The sequence below is a fragment of the Camarhynchus parvulus genome, chromosome 3, assembly GCF_901933205.1.
Source record: "Camarhynchus parvulus chromosome 3, STF_HiC, whole genome shotgun sequence".
NCBI lineage: Eukaryota > Metazoa > Chordata > Aves > Passeriformes > Thraupidae > Camarhynchus > Camarhynchus parvulus.
In genome coordinates, this window is record NC_044573.1 from 13,637,897 (window position 1) to 13,659,190 (window position 21,294).

The 21,294-nt window shown below is 49.3% G+C and overlaps 1 protein-coding gene across 6 annotated transcripts in view; it reads right to left on the bottom strand.

Moving 5' to 3' along the window:
* SLC8A1 (solute carrier family 8 member A1) overlaps positions 1–21,294 on the bottom strand; it is a 123,454-nt gene that overhangs the window by 74,883 nt on the left and 27,277 nt on the right. For all 6 annotated transcript variants that reach the window (XM_030945124.1, XM_030945128.1, XM_030945126.1 and 3 more), the window contains one exon: positions 18,908–20,743. In XM_030945124.1, the coding sequence (XP_030800984.1) occupies positions 18,908–20,736 (1,829 nt within the window). In that variant the 5' untranslated portion in view covers positions 20,737–20,743. The remainder of the gene's footprint in view (positions 1–18,907; positions 20,744–21,294) is intronic.

A 21,294-nucleotide genomic window follows, 5' to 3' on the forward strand; every position in this document is an offset into this window, starting at 1 on the left:
AGTTGATACCTTGGCTATATATGGTCAAAGAACTCCATGGGGGAGAAAAAGATGCTAAGTCCCCAGCACTCCTCACACACAGGGCTCCAAGAAGATCCATTAACCTCTGTAAAATTAGCAAGCCCACTTCGTCAATTAGCTTTGAAGTATGATTGTCACGCTGTTGCATTAAGAGCTCTGCTCTCCCAGGGATGTCTCAGCATGTCACACTCACAGCCATGTGTACGGCAGGGCACAGCATTCTCTGAGTGCTGAGACCTCCCCCGGCCTCGTGCGCCTGTGACAGCAGAGCTGGGAATTAAAAAGCAAAAGTTATGGGGTGTGCCCCTGCACTCCTGCAGGAAAGCACTGCCAGGCAGAGGCAGGGCATTCTGCAAGACACGAGAACAGAGGAATGGTGCTTTTGGCATTCAGGCTGGCAAAAAACGAGAGCAAAGGCAACTCCTGCATGGAAAGGGACCTAGAAAATCACAAGGCATTGAAATGCATTGCTTCAGACTTTACTAGTGTTTATGACTTATCCTTTTTGAAGGAGTTCTGATCGCAGGAGTCCACATTTTACACTTTTTTTTAAGAACTCCCACCACACCTCCTTCTGCAGCAGCAGGAAATGAACTGCAGAGCTTCACTCACATTGTGTCCCCCCTAGTGCAGAGCACAAGGTACTTCTTTCCACTCTGGAGCACGGGTGGGATCGAGGCATTTCCTCATTGCCCTCCTCTGCTTTTACCTGAGCATTTGCTGACAGGAACAGGGTGCCCAGAGAAGCTGTGGCTGCCCATCCCTGGAAGTGTTCAAGGCCAGGCTGGATGGGGCTCTGAGCTACCTGCTCTAGTGGAAGGAGACCCTGCCCACAGCAGGAGAGTAGGACTGAGGTAATCTTGAAGGTCCTTTCCAAAGTAAATCATTCTATGATTCTGCAGCTCTATGATGTATGTTCAAAACCAGACAGGCCTTAAAAACAGCACTGCAGGTTTTTCTTACGGGGGGAAGCACAGGTTCGTGGCCCCTGAAGAATCAACAGCTTTGACCCTGTGATTTTAAAAGCTTTTTCTTGCTGAGGCACTGCTGTTCAGCACAGAGATGGCACCGTGCTCAAAAGCAAGGAGCCGGCATTCCTGCTCTCAGCCTGCTGCATGCAGGCTTCTAACAGCTCACCCATAATCTCAAACCAGTCAAATGAGTTTGCCAACATGTCTAAGCCTTGAGCTGCAGCTCACAATGCTTGGTCCTCATCAAGACATCAGCCTCTGCACTGGACATCTCATAGAGCATTCTGACAGGCATGTGCCTCTGGGGCAGCCTTTCCTTTTCATTGCAATCGAATGCCTTCCCACTACTAGCAGCTGAATCTCAAGAAAACAGCAGTGAACATCTCAATTAAAAAGCAGAGATTATAACCAAAAGTCACGTTTCCTTTCTGAGATCTAACATACTGTCTCAACCTGCTTATTGTTATTAAGCAAACAGCAGCAAATCCATTTCTGCATATGTCCCTGCCATATGGGGTGACAAAACCATGAGAACCATTTCTATTTCAATACCAACCCTTCTTTGTTTCCCTTTCTGTAACTCATGCTGCATCTCACAGAGTGTGATCATGAAACCACCAACCAACCAACCAACCAAATTTTGGTCTGTCTCAGTGCCAAAGCAGCCGTAACACCAGCCAGCTGTGACCCAGCACAGAGTGAGTTCCCAGGGTGGAAACAACTCCTGGACACAGCAAACCTCTTTGCAGTGACTGCAAATAAAGATATGCAGGCTTGAGGACTACAGTTTGAAACAGAACCCCCCCCCACAGGGGGGTTGTGCTGGTAGTTATTATTTGTGCTAGTTTTTATTGTGTGGGCTGCATCAGAGGGCACTATTGGGCTCATCCAAGCAGTGCTGATGCATTCCCAGCAGGAGCTGATCCTGCAGGCAGCACCAGGCTGGACGCACATGCACCACCACACATCCCACTGCGGCCTGAGGCACCCGAGGGCACCGGGGTATCCTGATTTATATCCCAGGAAAACACAGCTCATTTGTTCATTTGTGACCTCTGAGGACTGAGCCTGACAGACACCAGTGCTCTCTGCAGGGAGCCTGCAAGGCCAAGCCAGGAGCAGCGTTTCACCTGTGTGGGTAGGCACAGCACATTGTAAGGCAGGATGATCCACGGTCTGGGGCAGGGCACAAGCCTCCTAACCCTGGGATCATCACGCAGAAGATGAGCACTGGAAGCTGGAATGGCAGGACAGAGGGAAGAGCTTGAAACAGGGGCACTGTGCTGAAAGACAAGAGGTCTCTGTGGGAAGAAAGGGTTTTCCAGCCTCAGAGGAGGATTAGGTGTAGTGAGGAGAGACCTTGATGCCTGCTGCCTTATGTGAGAGCCCCTTTGCTGCCAACCCTCACTCCATGTGCCTGGGAAGGCTGGCCACCTCTGTCCCCAGTGCACACTGCTCCCTGCCTTGCGTGCCACAGCCCAATATGTGCTGCTCCAAACGCTGCCCAGGGAATGTGGCAGGACAAATGAAAAGAAAGGCACATCTGCCAGATATGCCCAAGCACAAGGCTGGAAAGGAAAAGGAGCTGTCCCCAGAAGAGCACAGTGATATTTGCATGCAGGCTCACTCTCCCCAGCTGCAGGAGCAGCCGTCTCCACTCTTTCATGTGAATACGCGGCGTCCTCGGTAGAAATCTGGTACAAATATTTGTTGGATCTTCTCTCGACAATCTCAACAGATATAACCCAGGGGTTTAGCTAGTGGGGAAAACTCTTCAGGTTTATCTGCAGTCTTTTATACTCCTCTAGACTTCAGAGATGCACTGCCTTTGCAGCTGGGATTTTTGAGATTTCAGAAGAGCTCCTTTGCCGAAAGAGCGGCCGTGGAGCCTCCCAACAGGAGCAGTGGCCAGGGGATTAGCCCTCCTGCTCCGAGGCATTTTCAGCCCCAGCTGTGGCTCAGCTGGCTTCCCTCTACCAGGCTGCAGCCATCCTCTTCTGGCAGCTCTTCTGGCAGAAAGGGGAATTATCCTCCCTTCACCTGGCAGGGGCTGCTCCCCAGGCCCCTGTGCCCACATCCCCAGGGCAAAGGCACACCATGCACCCTGCCAATACATTCCCCTTCCTCCTCTTGGCCCAGTCAGGCCTATTAACAGGATAATGAGAAGAAAGAAGTACAAGTCTGAAAAAAGCATCTCTGATGGGAGCATTTCAAAAGGCAGCCAGTTTCCAGAAGGCAAGAACTATTCTCCACGTCAATTATCTACAGAGATGCAAGAAACTGGATGACAATGAGAAATTAGATAATAAAAGCTCCGATTTAACTCATTAAGTTATGGCTCCAGGTATGTGTAGTCCCAGTGCATGCCAAATTTTATTTATGCCTGCATTGCAACCACCACTGGAGAGCATTGCTACAAGGCACAGAGCGACTGAGGAAGAAATTGAAGGTAATTTTGTTCTGCAGCTCAAGAAATGTGAGCCATTTCCACTGTCACAGCACGCAAGCAAACCTCCACCTCCCTCTCAATGGAACCTGGAGCAATGTGACTGCACCCCCACAGCAGGACAATGGCCCAGGGCCCTCCCAGCATTGTAAATCTCTGCAGGTCACTCATCCTTAGTGTTGCAATGCAGGTTTCTGTCATCCGGGACTGAAGTAGGCAAAAAAGACATTTTCGTTCGTACCAGGTGTTTACTCTAAAATACAAGCAAACAACACCTCTCAATCTACATGGTTTCTCCTCCTCCAGCTTTTTTAATGAAAAGCAGGTATGCTTCTGTGGAGTTTCCAATTTTCCTAACTTTCACTGAGGGGAGAAAATGCAGCAAGGTACTTGTGGGGGAAATCCTCAATCTAACATTTCATCAGTTTCTGCTGTTGTAGGAATGACAACCAACAAACATATACAACCTCTGTCCCACAGGGAGGTAAGCCAAATTATCTTCACAGGCCATCCCCAGCTGCTTTGGCATATGTAGCTATGTTGCATTTGCACTTTAGACAAAATTGAGATGAAGCCTTTCTCCACAGCCTTTTCTGTTATAAACTGATGGCCTCCATCTCAACCAAAACCAGTCTGCAGACAGCAGAGACACCCCACAGAACAATGAAGAAAACCTTGCTCAAATACCAAGGTCACCCAGGCTGCTTGGACTCACCAGCAGGCAGAGGAGGCCCTCAGAGATCCACTTCACTCCCCCTGCAGCGTGCCCACACCCTTGGGAGCATGGCCCCGAGGGAAGGGCTTCCCCTTATGGTGCCTTCCAGCCTCCTAAGGGTTTAAACTCAGCCTGCTGGTCCCAGCTTTGTTACAGGTGTGACATGAACTGCTCTGTCCCAGATGCTGCTTTGCCTAGAGCAGATTCCCACCACGCTGTTGCGTTAATGACACGCTGCTCTTTCTGTGCTGGCAGTCATTAGTGCAGTGGTGGTGGGGAGATAACTGCTGCCAAACCAAGGCCCCTGCTCACAATAGCTGGTGCAAAGAGAACATCATTTTACTTCATTTTTAATGACCCAAATGCGAGCCTAAAGCTACCAGCGTTCAAATGCGTTAGCTGAGCTCACCAGTTCTCCTCTAATTAGTCCAAGAGCCTCAGCTCAGAAAGAAATAAATGAATAAAACTTATGCCACAAATCAAAGTGCCTGCACCCAGGCAGGGCTGGAGGGCAGGCACTGCTCCCCACTGCCCATGGGGTTTGGAGGAGGTCACTGTCACGTTGAGCTCCAGGTCCAAAACTGGCACGTGGCTTTGCCACTTCCACCTGCTCCTCTGCAGGATTTCCCACCACGTAACTGGGGTGCTAGAAGCAAATCCTTACTTGCAAAGAGCTGTTGCACAAGCTGCCTGACAAGCTATACCTTCCCAATGTATGGGCTTTCACAGAGAAGCTGAGGTGCTGAAGTGTTGTTGCTTCACCTTCTGTCACAGTTGCTGTTAGCAGGGTTCCCCAAAACACTTGGCCTGAAATGTATCCCCCCTGCTTCAGTTTCCCAAGTCAGTGGAGGAAAGTTTGGGTCAAAATGCAAAATGAATCTTCTGTGAAGGAAGAAATAACTAAAAACAAAATCTGACAACCCCAAACTTCAATTAATTTCTTTAGACTTCCAAATTGGTTTATTCAGGTTGCAGATTTCCCGAAAGGTAAATCTTCCTTCCCTAAATAATAACACTCACACAAATCAGTACATTTCCCTTCACATACAGGAAAGGTATTTTAAACCTCTGCTCTAGCTGGGAGGGAAGAGATTAACACAATATTAAATATGGAGCTCTTCATCTTATCCTTTTTCTTTCCTCTCTCACATGCACTGCGTTGGCACCGGAACGCTGATGAATAGCAGGAAAATTCATATCAATTTAGTTCTTCCTTTCCCAGACAAGTGATTTTTCTTGGCAAGGCTAGAAGTAGTCTATTTTCCTCACTGCTTTTACCTTTGATGCCTAGTGCCAAGCCAGGGCTCTCCCTGCAATCACACTGAACGTGACACTTGACAGCTTTTTCAAAGTACCTGTTGCCAACCTGAGCAGCACAATCTTGCGCTAAGGTTTGATGGGACAGGGGGGTCTGAGGGGAACCAAGCACTTTGCAGTTCTCAAGTGCTCAGCAGCAGCTAAGAGGAGGCATTCATAAAGAGCATTGTGATTTTGGCTCCTCTTTCGCTTTTTCCTTCCACTCCTTTTCCAATTATTCATATTTTACCTTAGCCCACCTCATCCCCACAGCTGCATTTCCCTGGTTATCCTTTCACCCGCCCTAATTGCTGAGGCATGGGCAGGTGCAGCCCTCAGGTACATGTGCACCTCAAGGTATTTGCATCCCTTTTGGAGGTGGCTGCAGCTGAGCCCATCTACTCACACCAGAGGAAAGGCAATGGTGTGGATTAGCTGGCTGAGCTGTGCAGTAGCTCCAGGTGACAAATGAACTGTGCCCGTGAGGCAGAGCACTGGCTGAACAGTGCCACACTCCTCTGATATATAGGATTTATAGGATTAAGTGCCTGTTTTTCAAGCCCTGGGAGTGTGGCCGTGTTTCCAGAAGGGCTCTGGTTTATACCATGTGTGTGGTTAAGCAGGTTGCTGTGGCTCTCCCTTGTTGCTGGTGCTGACTCTGCTTTTCTCCATTTCACACCAGAAACCCCAGCACAGTATCAGCGTGCCTGGCCCTGAGATTACAGTGATTGGGGGTGGAAATCAGCCCCTCTTGTGCCCCACAAGCACAGAAAGAGAAATTATTCTCATTGTGAGCTAGCCCTGTGCTCGTGCCCACAAAGGCACTGGGCATCTCCTCTCCCAGGCTTCCTCCCAGCACTGCCAAGCCTCTGGCCCTGCCTCACAGCTGGCAGCTAACAGCTTCCCAGCATCTCCCCTCAAAATGCACTCCTTCAGCAGGGTAATGAGCTCCCCAGGTTGAGTCTTTTATTGACTCCCCACAAATCACTGAAAGGACAGACTGCTGGTTTGCTTCATTAGCAAGTGTTTTGTGGAAATCTGTTTGTGCATTTGCAAGACACCAACATGCTCATTCATACTAATGCAGGAATGCTTGAACTTCAGCCTTCCACCTTTCCTTCCAGCTCTAGAGGAGTGGCACTTAAGAGCAATTCTTCTCCCAAAGCATGGCAGCTTCTTCCCTGGCACACCAAGGACCTGACAGGGCACACTAGATATTAGTCAGCATTTTTCTTATGACCACAGCTCTTGGAGCCCTGGCATTCAACAACAAATTTAATTTTCACCTAAAACACAATGAGTGAAGGGTGCCCTGAGGTTTTTAGCTCTTGGCACAGCAGAGGAAAACATCACCAGAAAGGCTCAGACAAATAAAATGAGCCTCAATGGCATGGGCATCACTTTTTGGGTCTTGTAACACTGTAAGCAGCTGTATCACCGGGGAAGGAGGCTGTTTGTGACAACATCACAGATGTGACTCATGAGCTTTGCACATTGAAAGGAGCAAGGCTCCTTGTGGGCAGAATGTGGGGGCAAAGGCCAGGCAAAAGATTGTTCAGGAATTTCTGCTGACCATTCAGGAGCCACTCTCACAAGTGCACCACCCAAGGCTTCCCCTGCTGGGACCAAAGCACCTTGGCAGCAGGAGGCTGCAGGGAACCCAGCTTGGTTCCCACCTCACCCCACTCACACAGTCAGATTCTCTCACCATCTCAGTCCCAGGTTTCCTGCAGATGTCTGGTTCTTTTCATTTAATCGAGGTGCAGACACACAGCAACAGCCTGAGCTGATGCCCCCAGGGTCAGTGAAGGGATCCCTGGGCTTCTGCACCCTTACAGTCTGTGCACTCGTGCTCTTTATGGCCCTTACACTTGATAACTGTTTGGGGTCTTCTGCTTGTTTCTTTGGGTTCTGTAGAGTCTCCAGGGGACTGGCCAGCCCCAGGCAGTGCTGCTGGTCCCCATCCCCTTTGTCAGACACAGGATTGGTGCCAGGTCACGGCCCCTTGCCTTAAGTTCCAGTTATTTCCCCCACCCTGGGCACAACCTGCAGCTCCCACTGCAGCTGCACAACAAGAGACCTGCACTAGGTGTGTTCCTCAGTAAGAACGGGGGTCAAGGGTGCAGGAAAAGGAGCCCTAAGCTTCCACCTGTGCTTTTCAAAGCTGCTGCCTTCAGAAGGCAGAAGCCCTCTGGCACTTTATATTTACAAATTAAAACAGCAACCACTTCCTTCGGCAGCCAAGGCTGAACTAAAAGCCTTCCTTAAGGGTTTGAAGTTGCTGAGGAAGAGGAATTTTGGATAACTTGAGGCTGGTTCTGCAGTTCTAATCTGTCAGATGACATGAATGCATCCAAGCTTTCCCTCGTTGTGATTCTGCATTAACACCCAGCAGCAGCCATGGGATGAGAGCTGCTGCTGCAGTCATGGAGTGCTCAGCTGGCTCAGCTGACAGGGAATGTTTGAGCACTCTGCAGGGAAAGCAAACTGCCCTCCTGGCTTGAAGGGGACAGGTGAAAGGGTCAGAAGTCAGGGACTGTATATGGGATGCAGCAAAGGAGCAGGGAGGGGAAGTGGCTGCTTTAGTGCCTAGGAGGAACTTGTAGGAAAATAACCTAGATAACTTTGCAGGATTTGTGGAGCAAAGGGGAACATTGGCATAGTGCTCTCTGGAGATTCTAGGATACCCCTGGCTGGCAGGCACAGGGGCAGGAGATTTTTCTCCTGCACAGTGGGAGAAAAGGGCACAAAGGTTGTTTCTCAGACCAAGTATTTACAACCCTCTCTGACTTCCCCTACATTCTCAGGTTTGCCTTTCCTTGTGTAGGTGCCTGAAAAGGCCTTGCTCAGCTGCATATAAGAGCAGAGCAATTTCCCTTTCTGTTCCCAAGAACTGGGTTCCTACTACTTGCTCTAGGAGAGGGAAGACATCATGCAGCAATAAGGAGGTGGTGGTCCAAGGGAATTTTCCTAGTTCTTCTCTTCAGGTATGTTTCCCTGGTAAAGTCAGATAAGCACAGCCCCTAGCCTACCTCTGCCTTCAGATCTGTTCATTAGCACCTTTGGGAGGGCTTTCCAGGACTGCCAGTTCTCAGGGGGCTGAGATACGGTGTTTTAATTGTATATAATTAAACACTGCTCCCTTATCTAGATTTCAAAGTTTACTGTTGGGGTTTCAGTACCAATGCTCTCTTCTCCTCTAATTAGCTTCCTTAATGTGTGCAGCCTTGCTTCTTCCCCCACGGGGACAGGGCTCTCCTGCAGGGAACCTTGGATTGCATCTAATTATTAGCAGAGGAGGCAGACGGCGGCACTACCCCTGCCCCGGGTGTCCCTTGAGAGCAAGGAGCCCAGAATGGGGGGCCACAGGGAAGCTGTGCCATGTGTGCATGTGGTCTTTCTGCTCCATCTGTAGGTTGCTTTGCATGTTATCCCATCACAGGTTCGTGGCAGGAGACCCTGCAGGACAAGGGGCCGCCTGACTGAAGTGCAGCTCACACGAGGAGCACTTTTGCCTGGTAGCACACAGCAAGAGGAGAGGAGGAGTTCCCAAGGCCTGCTCTGACCCAAGGTGTATTGAAAGAGACAATACACCTGATACCTTCAGTCAGTTTTTGGGCAGTGCCTTCTAAGCTGTCTTCTGCTGTTGACAGAGGCCACCCACTCCCCCAGGAGAGAGCCACGAGGATGGTTACCCTCGGCTTGAATATCTTCAGGATATATCATCTGTCTCATTCATTGCAAGAGCACAGTGTTCTGAGCTCAGATTTGGCTGCCAGGTCATAATGGCACCTCCTGACTTGGTTGTTCCCCTCCCACTTGAATTTGTGTTTATGACTGTTCTTACACAAGCACTTTAGTGTCTTGCTTCTGTTCAGGCTAATTCACATCTCTGTAAAGCCCCATCCTACCTCTGATAACACTTTCAGACTATTCTATCTGCAAGCTAAAACACCAATTTTCTCTTTCCCATGCCCAACAAGCTCCATTTCAAGACAAGCACCTACTGAACACCTTTTCACCCCCATCCAGTGACACATTTCTCTTTCCAGACAGATTAGCCCCCTTCACCCCAGTGGCCCATTTAGCCAGGGCTTGCTTATGACAGTGCTAAACCAGACAACATTAAAAGCCCTTCTGAAGCTCAGTGATATGACAACGCTGCTTCTCCTTTACCCAAAAGGCTGGCATAAAAGGAAATTAGGTTGGCTTGATAAGATTTGTTCTTGACAAATATATGCTGGCTGTTATTCATCTCCTTGTTATCTTTGAGGTACTTACAAATAACGTGTTGATTTATTCTAGGCTCTTTTAGGTACAAAAGCAGACCTAATCTGGCTGAGCTGCTTTTGAAGGCAGCTTCTGAGCTTGCCTGCACATGTCACCTATTGGCCAGGAAGCCTTCCAGAGGGACTGCTAAGAGCCCCCCATGCACTCCCCTTACAGCATGAGGCCAGAATTCCGTGTGCCTCCTGTTCTGGGGACAAGCAGACTGTGTCATCTCTGTCCTATACCTCAGGCCTCATGATCACAGACATCACAGAGGGACCTGCTTCTTGGCAGAAGCGGTTTGTTCAGCTCCCTTCCCCTTTTCCTGCTGCATTGCTACGGCATGAATGTCCAGAATCTCTCCTTCCCATCTAATTCTTGTCCAGTTCATGCTCTGCCTGATTCTGACCCAACCCTCCCACACTTCTCTGTTACAATCCTCCCTACTAAACTGACCCATTTTCAGATTTTTGTACGAGTCTTTCTGAGTTCCAGGTCACCAGAGAGCTCATGAGTCAGGTAAATCTCCTGCTACACTTCCCTCCTTATTCCCAGGATGATATGTGCCTGGGCCATTGATACTGACTATGTTTACATTATTTTTGCCCTGTGTAGGGGTGATATCTTATTCCCCTTGGTCCTGTCACATACCCAGTCACTAAGGAGGAAGATAAATTTCAATAACCAAACCTAAAGTGTGAATGGAAATCTACTGAACCAAGCGAGCACTTGGCTCCTGTGCAGGTAAAACCTGCTCCCTACCTGCCTGAGCCAAAGTAACAGGTTTTGTTTCAGATCAATCCTCCTCTTCTCAATGAAACCAGGGCGTCTCTCCCCTGCTCTCTGCAGCTCAATTCATTCCAGGTTCCCTGCAGAACTGGCTTTTTTCCTGCCTTACCTGCTGTGACAGGGCTGTGAATTTCAGTGAGAGCTGTGCAGTGTGAGGACGGCGGCACCGCCGAGGGCCGAGCGCGGCTGTGGCCGAGGACAGACACACAGCTCCTTGGAGCACAGTGTCCACAGGCTCCAGACAGGAGTGCTGCCTGCCCTGGTGCTAAGGCATGCCAGGAGAACTCATCTGCTGCCTGCCCTGGTCCTAAGGCATGCCAGAATAAGGCATCTGTCCCAAGGCTGCTGCTCAGGATGCACGGGGAGGTTTGGGGGCAGAGGTGGCACAGCCACGGCCACATGAGCAGTACGGAGATGGGAGGGCAAGCACCAGGGAGAGGGCCAGGGAGGGGGATGCTGAGAGCCTGCTTGGCAGTTTTGGGGGCTGCTGAGTGCTCATGGATCCATAGATTTCTACTCCAAATTGTTTGCAAAAACCCACGCGTAACTATTTTGTTCTTCAGGATCACGTGTACTGACAAATTAAACCAGGAGCACGCAAGCACATCTCAAAATTAGTTTCTTACTAGGAAGCAAGCAAGCAACCAAGTTTGGAAAAGAACTCTGAGCAAATCAATCCCTTTTTGTCTTCATGTCCTTCTTATGTCCCAGCCAGCGAGACAACAGCTTTGCCACCTGGTGACAGTGCATCTGGCCCTTGGGACAAGGGTCTCCTGCAGGGTGTACTGGGCTTGAGGTTGAATTAGAGCCATATTGCATGGCCCCAAAATAGCACAGTGTGGGACTAGCACACATCAGTGTTTTAATGGGAGCAAATAACCAGAGGAATCACTCAAGCCCTCAAAAGAAGTTTCCTGATAACAATGCCATAGAATTTAAACCATTCCTTGGAAACCCTCAAAGGTAGTGTCTCTGCACTGGACTCCGCTCACTTGTGCCCTATCCCTGCCCCCAGCCATCTGCACTCAGGGGACCTTTCCCTGGAAAGGACTTTGCTCTGAGGGGGCAGGCATATGTCATCAGTTCCATCTCTCTCCTTCCAGCACCCAGCTGACAGGGATCCAGCCATGCCCCCCATTCTTTGTTATTGCTTTGTTTCTCACTGCCAGACACATTTGATTGTTACTTTGATTGTGTAGGAAGCAATCCAGACATTATGGAAATGGAACCATATAGGGACTGGGCAGAGGAGGCTCATGCTGGTCACCCTCTTACTTACACAGCAGTGGGAATATTTTCTCTCTTACACTAAGATATTTTTAAAACAGAGAATGCTGTTACTGTTTGTTGTCACCCAGGATCCAGCATTGCCATTCTTGGAAACCAGCATAGTGCTTCTAATGTCATTGTCAGAAACTTTATTACTAGAGTTTTTGATATCTCCCAAGATGTCCTCAGGCTAACTGGCATTTATGACTTGGAGAGGACTGACCCTAACTCCAGCCATGCTCAGGATTGCAAAGAGGAGGACATACCCCATAGTACCAGTGCAGCAAGGCCATGCACACACCATGGCAAACACTGTGGCTCTGAGAGGGTGCTAAACAAAACTCCTCATCCAAGAGTACTGGAAAACACAGGTGGGTCAGCAAGACCAGACTGTGAAGGTTAAGCTAAAACAGTTCCCCTATGGTGCTGGAGAACAGGGGAAGGAGCAGAGACAAGGGACAGGATAGGTGACTTTCACTTTGCATGGCAGTGGTGTGTATGTTCTTGCCAGTGGACACATGATTTTGTCCCTGGTGTGAGCAGAGCCAGTGGAGACACACAAAAACCAGCTGCAGACATGGAAGACTGCATCTGACAAGGGCAGGGCAACATCACATCCCCCTGAGAGCAGAGAGCTGGCTGATCACACTCACTCGCCTGCAGCATGCGGGATGCTGCCTCCAGGCTCAGCCTCTCCTTCTGAGGAGGGGCTGCTTCTGACTCACTCTGCCAGGTCCAGCTTCTCCTCTCTGTTTGGCTCTGGATGGCAGCAGATGTTTCTCTGCCCATCTGTACAGATGCTTGGATGCTGACTGTGGTCAGCTGTCTGCTTTTTGTCCTGTCACTCTCATTTTGAGCCCACGGATTCAGCCCTGCTGCTTGAAGAATACCGAGTGCCATCCACTGAGTTCAAAGCCAAGGGCAAAGTGTCAGAGGAGAGAAGTCTACTCCCAAGGCAAATGCCCAGCCTGAACTCCAGTTCCATTGGGATCCTGTGTAACAATGAATTACCTCTCCCTGCTCAAGGGCTTGCCACAGCCATGGATCTCGTGTGCACAGCTGGGAGAGGGATAGATGCCTGTTCTCTTGTAAATACCTGCTGGTGCCAATGCTGCTCCCAGCGGTGCTCAGGCACAGGCCAGGGAGAGAAGGGTCTGCAAAAAGGAATATGACTCCTCTTACCTCCTATTCTTGTCTCCCCATCAGGGAGCTGTGGAGCAGTGCTTCACTCTGAGATAACTTTCCTGCGCCAACAAGCTTTGCTAGGGCTGTTGTTTTAACTTCTTAAGACTAGATCCTGCATTTTGTGAATCACTACAATGCATTTAATAGGTAGCCTTTTCATAAGGGAGCACAGCGGATGTGTGCACAGGCCCTGATGAAGCTAATAACTACCTCTCAATGGCTTTCAGGGAGTTATTACATATTTAAGATCCAAGCTCCCTTAATCAACCACAGAGATGCAGCTGGCAGCAGTAAATTGCCAACAACAGTTCATTACAAATAAGGAAACATTGGTTTTTCAAGGACAAAAACTGTGTCAGTTCCTCAGCTAACTCCTGTCCTCACCCTTCTCCCCCCGCCACTCACCCCCAGTGATGTGCTGGCACAACTTGCTTTGCCCAATAACACGACTTCACTGCCTAATCCCCTCCACAGGGGACATCATGCAATCAAGTTCCTGGATTTCCTGGCTTATTTGGGCAAACAGCACAGGCTGCATCCCGTGCTCTGTACCCTCCCTGAGGAGCCAGGGGCAGGAATTGTCCCACACCACCATGATGAGTGCCACAGGAGCGCCCGCAGTGACTTCGCCCTGGGGACCAAATGAAGTCATGGGACACATGGAGACACAGCTGTGAGTTTGCCCTTCAGGGGCTTGAGACCTGATGTGGCATTTGGGAATGAGTTTTTCAGTACCTGCCATGTCCTGGGCACAGCACAAAGGGGAAGGTCTGTGGACATCACGTGGCTTTATTCCCTTGCTGTTTCCTAACAGAGATGTGGTTGCCCATGCAGCTGAGGCAGGAGCACAGCAGTTTAAGAGAGATGCCCATGCCCGGGAGATATTAAGGCCAATATTTTAAGAGTGTTCAGGAAAGACCAAACATTGTTTGAATGAAGAGGAGAAAAATAAAAGACAGCTGACCCCATTAGAGCTGTATCTTCCCCTCTGAAGAGGCAACAATCAGCTTTTGGCCTTCAGGAACCAAAGAAATTATACATTTCAGGCCCAGAGAACTTCTCCTCCTCAAAAGGGAAACAGGCCCCGTCCATGTCCCAGCGTGGTGCAACAAACCTGCTCAGACCCCTGCTGTGGGCCTTGGCCAGGGCCAGCTCCCCAAGAGGGATCTGTACTGGATGGGCCAGGAAAAATGGGTGCTTCTGCCAAGGATCCAAGCTGGCCATATCTGTACTGCCTGTAAATCCCACTGGGCCAAGGATCCAAGCCCTAGATCCAGCTGGCCATATCTGTACTGCCTGCAAATCCCACTGGGCCAGGCAAGACTTCCAGTGGTGAGGGGAGAATACTCTGCAAAGCCCATGCTGGGCCCTGGAAGCAAGCCAAGCAAGAGTTTAATCTTTGTTTGGTCTCCTTTGATACCTCACAGTGTGCTGCCAGACATTAACCCTGTGCAAGCTGGGCCTGGTGAGTCAGGGGACCACAAAGAGGAAGAGAATGTGCTCAACAGTGAAACCTGAAAAGGGGAATGTTTCTTTGCTTCCCTTCCAGCCTGGTTTACAGCATTTTCTCTGCCACATCAGAAGACATCCTGCTCTTCAACCGCATCCTACTGCAAGGCTGCTCATGCTGGAGGCTTTACTTTTTTCCTCTGAAGCTGCAGGCCACAGATGAAAAACAGATATAGAGGGGTTCCAGGGCTGAGTCAGGATATTATTTTTGCTGTTTCTTTAGAAATACTGGACCCAACTTCTTTTTGGAGAAGAAAAGAAAAGGGGCACTTAAAAAAGCAGTACCACTTGGTTCCCCTCCTGCCACCATCTCTATTTATTGACACGGACATTTTTAAAGGGCTCTTGGGAAGGAGCCTATGTGGTTTTGAGGACACTTTCCGCAAAAAAATCAGAGAATGTAGCTGATGGTTTGTGTCTCTTTTAGTATTCAGCTCCTAAATTTATGCTTCCAGAGAAATGCCAAAACTGACTTGGACAAGTAAAATTCAGTGGGCAAAGAGTGTCATTTCCTAAATCTGCAGCAGACATGTTTTATAAAAACAACTAAACTGTATATTATGAACAGCAAGACCATTTGACATAAGATTTTCCAAGCATTTACAGGTGTGACTGCATAGGTGAAATATGAGTTTAATTGGTTGTCCATATGTACCATCTTCCTCACTGACATTAATGCAGTAAAATATTTTCTTTTGGGGTGTGTGTGCAGACATCTGGAGTGCAGATTGTAACAGATCTCTAGTTGCAATGTTATCCCTAGAAAAACTATGCTTTTTGAACACGAAAGAACACACTGTTTTGAAAGGGCTTTGCAGTCGCATCTGGAAGAAGTGCTCCTCCTGATGCTGAGACAGAAAGGAGAAGAGCTGATGGGATACCAGCTGAGGGAAAGCTTGCTTCCTCCTCAAATATAGGAAGCTGGACTTCTTTTGAATTATTTAGCATTCAGTCAGCAGATAAAAATACACTGCCTGGATGAACCAGTGACCTCTTCTATGATCACAATAGCTGTAGTAGCTGGGGGGCAGGAAGGGCTACAAGCGCACATCTTCTCTGTGTTCCCATGCAGAAAGCTTCAATCATTAATGGAGATGCAAGACAAGGCTGCAGCCACCTTGTTGAGGCTGGGCTCAGAGGGAAGGCTCTCTTAGACTTTAAATCACAGCACCCACACTGATATCTCAGAGCCCCAGGTACCTGTGCAGCATCACAGAGAGCGACCTTGCTGAGACCCCAGCCAGACACCTTTTCCCATGAAGCTTGGAGCAATGTGCCATGCAAATCCCATCCTAAAAGCTGCTTATTTCACCTAACATGCACCCATTGAACACATAAGCTCTGCTCCAGGAACAAGGAGCAGAAAAGCACCACTCCAAGTGCTGGGTTAAATGTTCCACAGGAGGACCAACATCTTCTCCACTACACATCTTTTTTTGGTAGCATCAGAATGAGATGTTTGATTAAATGCACAGGAGCAGCATGGCTTCAGCAGTTAAACTGCTATTTTGTGTATTCTGGGAAGGGGGGACATCAACAGATTGCAAAATGGGAAAGTCTCTCTGGACACTGCAAATAAACAACATGTTACGTAATTAGGCCTTTTGGGAACCAGAGGAAGGTCTCCAGAAGATCAGGGCCCTCCCAGCGCTTTCTAATTTTACTGGGACTTACCAGCAAGCCAGCCCTCTAATAATAGAGGCTTGTTCATGCTTTTCTTTCATCTTCATGTCTCCCTGTACTGCCCTACCTTTGTTATTACTGCCCCAGAAAAACACATCTTACTCACTTTTATCAAGCTGATTCATTCAGACTGAATGGCAGAACTGAAGAGGCACTAAAGACCTTTAGAAAGGGCAGCAAAGACATCTCTTGGCCATCAGAGCATGAGAAAACCTGGAATTTTAGAACTTTATTGAATCCAGTGTGCTAGGGAATTTTTGCACCATTCCACATAACTGTGGCTTAACTGAAGTACAGAACTATCAAGCAATGACAGAGCAAAAAGTCTTTAGCTCCATAATCCATATATTGTGCTAGTATGTATTTATTGGAGCAAATTCTTCCAGGGGAGCATGCCTGTAAGCAGCAGCTCAGCATCAGGAACACTCTGCCTCTGTGTTGTCCTAAACTCATGTCCAGGTAAAACATGGACCTGGCAGGAAATCTGCCAGTCAGATTGTACCACCCAGCACCTGAACATGGACTGTAGCAGCTGAGCTTTAGATTAATAGCTGAGCTTTAGATTAATACTGCCTTTCAGCCCACAGATAGACTGGAATATGTACCATTGGTTTCATTCTGTCGTGTCCTCTCCCACCTGAATGGAGAGAGCCCCTTGGTCAACATCTGTCCCTGCAGTCACCACCTCCTTACACTTCTGAGGTACCATCACTCAATGTGATTCCTGGGAGAGACAGTTTAAAGACAATAGAGGTACAATGGCATCTGCACAGAAAAGGCACGCTTGGGTTTCTGAGAAAGCTCCTTTCCCCTGTTTCTTGCTTGCTGTGCACATTGTGGCAGCTGGTAAGAAGAGGAAGGAGGAGGCTTGCAGCCCTGGTGAGGGCACTCCAGCACAGATCCCACAGGATGTGGTCAGCTGGCTTCCAGCACACCCCTTGGTTACTGGGCTGTTGGCAAAAGTCAGCAGTGAGCAGTTCAGAGGAGAGAAGGGCACACCAGAGGCAAGCAGGCACAGCAGTGCCAGGGAGAGCACCTCACCTCATCCCAGCCCAAGCACCAAGGGGCAGCACAGACACAGGTCTTGGATGAAGAACAGCACAGAGATCCTGGCTACAGGGGTGGATCCAAGGCAAGGCATATTCCAAGCCCCTCTGAGCACTGTTTCAGAGCCTGTGGCTGTGTGTTTGGCCTGCCATGTAAACATGTCACATCCCATGGGAGCTGGGAACAAACAGCAAAGGCTAACTGCTACTAGCCCAGTTTTGGTAGTGCTGAGTGACCTGGATAAAAAGCAAAGAGCCTTTGGGAGATATCCTTATAGCCTAGTTCATTGCATCTCTGCAGACAACTCCCTGCTTCTCCCAAAATGATAAAAAAAATATTCAAATAGCTGCATTCTTGTCTACCACATTTCTCATCCAGGAGTCAGGAGCCATGTTCTCTTGACCCTTGTGTGAGCAACATATCTGTTGTAGCCTCCAGAGCTACAACATCATAGAGCTGTGAACTTTTTGCTGAGTTTTTCCTGGGAAGTCAAAATCCCAACTGGTATAAATCCTGCCTGAGAACTACAAATCACTACTCCCCCCCTGCCACCTATTTCAATAAGTTTTATGAAGAAGTTTCATTCTCCCTATGCAGACACAGCAGGTACAGGTGACAGACAGGACACAAGGACCACTCTGGGCACTCACCATAGTTTGTTTCAGCTCCTGGGAGACCAGCAGCACAATAAATAACACCCAAGCCAAAATTTCAGTCTCCCTTTACACAGCAGTGCCCTTTACCAGTTACTTCTTTCAGTTCTATGCAGTGTTTTTGTGCTACAGAACTTAGTCCCTGTTGGCTGGAAACACAGAATTCACTGTAGGAAGAGCCTCAGGCTGGAAAAACACAGCTCCCAACCCTTACTCCTCCCAGACCACCAGCTGGGCAAGGAAATGTCTTCATGACATACCCAAGGATAGATGTTTTGTACCATGATTTACTGAGCAAATTTATGTTCTCCACATAATGTAATAAGGCTACAGCACTAATAATTTCCCCACCATCCAAATAGCAACACTCAGGAGTAGCCTCCAACAGCTTTCAGCCTCCTTTTTTTACTTGCAGGCAGCTGAATGTGGCTGCAGTTACATCCTAACCATGAGGCTTCCCTGCATGACAGCACTTTTTCAACACGTGTATGGGACAGTGACCCAGGCCTGCACCCTTTAGAACAGGAAGAGGTGAAGCAACCTTCACCAAAGCCCTGAGCAGAGCATCAGTAGGACAGCTGTGACCCAGTACTGGATGATCTGAGCCTCAACAGGAAACAGGAAGCAGGTACCACAATTCACACACTCAGTTCAAGCCCTTTACAGTTCAGGCCCTCGTGCCTGGGTGGTCACAGCCACCGCAGGTTTGTTCTTTGCTCTACTGCAGAGCAGTAGAAGCTGCAGCAGAGGCTGTAGAGATCTGCTCAGCGCATGGGTACAGCTCCCAAATCAGCTCCACCTCTCTGCTGCTGGAAGGCTGCAGTGCCCCTGACCAGGCATCACTCTCCAGTCTGCTGGCAAGGCAGGGACACAGCACAGTGTTTCAGGCTCCCCACACAGCACAGTGTTTCAGGCTCCCCACAGCACCTGAGGCCATTCATGGCTTATTGCAATGCACTGGCACCCAAACACCTCCAGTGCAGCTCTGGGAGGTAAGTGCATTTCATTTCAGGACAAACAGAGACTGTAAGAAACAAATAAAACCTTGACTTACACTATCTCATCATTCTGGAACTCCAGCTCCCCGCAGGTGTCTTCAAAGTCCTCTCCTCCACCTTTGGCCGTGCCTTCAATGGTTTTGTAGGGCACAATAACATTTCCTCGTGCTCCAGAGGTTCGCAACACTTTCACTTCCATGGTTCCCACACTTTCACTGATGTGTGTTACTGGCTCCTCGAAGGTGAAGATGCCGGCGTGGTCATCGTCAAAAATGGTGACGGTGGCAGTAGATGGTGATCCCAAGCAGGCGAGTGTTGAGACACGGCTGGCCTCAAGAACGCCCTCATCTGAGGCCTCGGTGCTCACACGGACGTTGCTGAGATGGACCAGGAAGTTCTCATCCTCCTCAAATATGTCGTCGTCGATGATGCCAACACGGATTTCCTTCTGGGTCTCTCCGGGCTTGAAGACCACTGTCCCCTCAGTGAACTCGTAGTCAGAGCCGGCGTTGGCCGTGCCGTCCTCTGTCCGGAAGTCGACGTACACCGTGTTGGTCAGGTCTCCTCCCCGGCGGACGATGGTCAGGGCCACGGTGCCGCAGTTCTCCAAGCACTGGTAGGTGCCTTGCTCGAAGTAGAGCTTGCTGATGGGATCGTTTTCGGTCACCTCGCTGTTGACCTCGTGCATGCTGACGGCCTTGCGGGCCTGGTCTGCGGCGTGTCTCTTGAGGATGTTGCCGGCACCGGTCATGAGCCGGGTGGCCTGGATGCGGTAGAAGGCCCTGCTCTTCTGCTGCTGGCTCAGGACCTGGTAGTTGGCCAACTCTATGAGCTGCTCAATTTCCTTGTCTGGGTGCTTTTGTTTCAGCTCCTTCAGGATCCGAGCCATTTCCCTCCTGGCTTCCTCGTCATCCTGGTCTTTCTCGTCCACCTCCAACACCAGTGTCCCATCCAAAAAGTTCTCCACGTGAGAATTAGCAACCTTCCCGTCCATCTCGATGTCGGCCTTGGAGGAGGGCCGGTCACCCTCATGCTCAATGATCATGCCTCTCTGCTTGCCGGCTCGGTATTTCTTGTAGACATACTTGTAAAATAAAAGCCTCCTGTCAGCTATCCAGGCAAACACCACGCAGATGGGGAAGAAGAAGAAGGTGAGCAAGCCTTCCCAAACCTCCACAATCCCAGGAGAAGACACAGATAAAATAATGTAAAGCCAAGTGTAGGCAAAGATGCTCCAGGCCGCTGTAACAAAAAACACTCGCAAGTGCTTGATCTTCCTTATCTCTCCATCGGGCACCACGTACACACAGATTGCAATGATGACAAACATGTTGAAGGCAGCACTCCCCACGATTGTGCTCGGCCCCAGGTCCCCCGCCGTGAAGCCATGGCCGCACACCTCGATGACAGACAGGAGGATCTCCGGAGCAGACGAGCCCAAGGCCATCAGTGTGAGGTTGGAAACAGTCTCGTTCCAGATCCTCACGGTGGTTTTGCTGGTCTCACCATTGGGCTTCTTGATGGTTATTTCCCGCTCTTGGGACGTAATGACTTCGATAGAGGACATGAAGCGGTCGGCTATGATGGACACTCCCAGGAACATGTACACCATGGCTACAAAATACACCGTTGCCCGTGCGATTTTGTCCCCAAACGAGGGGTCCTGGGGTTCCCATATTGGTAAAATCACTCCCTTCTTGCAGATGTAGGAGCCAGCGCACTCCTCGGTGTCATTGGCGGGCAGTTCACTGGGGCTCTCGGCACGTGTGCCCTCTGCATGGAGGAGCAGCAGCAGGACAAGGCTCAGCAGAGGGAGGCTCCCTGGGGAGGCGTGCGCAGGAGTTACTCGCGACATGGCCACTTCCAGCAGACGGGTCCCGAACATCCTCAACCTGAAGAGGCAAAAAGCAAAGATTAAGCGAGGCCAACCAGAGATAACAGATTTTCCTCTCTGAAGATACGATCAGGTTATCCTATTACTCAAGAAGATGCAGCTGATGAGCCCATTTTGTTCTGATTGGTGATGTTTTCCCTGTAGAAATCCTCTAGTTCAGTCATCTGAACCAGGATGGATTCAGATGGTACCAGCAAGCTAGCACCTACCCCCTTTAGCTACCATGATGTTTCTTTCTCTTTGTTGAAAACCTATTTGTTCAATTGCATTTTCTTGTTCCTCTAATCTAATTAAAGCCCATCGTTCTGCTTCACAGCTGGCAGAAGTGTTTCCCATTTCAAAATTACAGTGCACTCACTCACTTCACTGGAATTCAGGGTAAGAGCAGGAGAGGACAGGGAAATATACTATCCCCTCATCATGCCTAAAAGATATTTTTATGCTTTTTTAGTCTCTGTAAGCTATGTATTTCACAGTATTTGTTGCTCACAGTCCTCCTAAGCATCTTCTCCACACTGGAAATCTGCACAAAGTGAGCTTGAGCCCTGG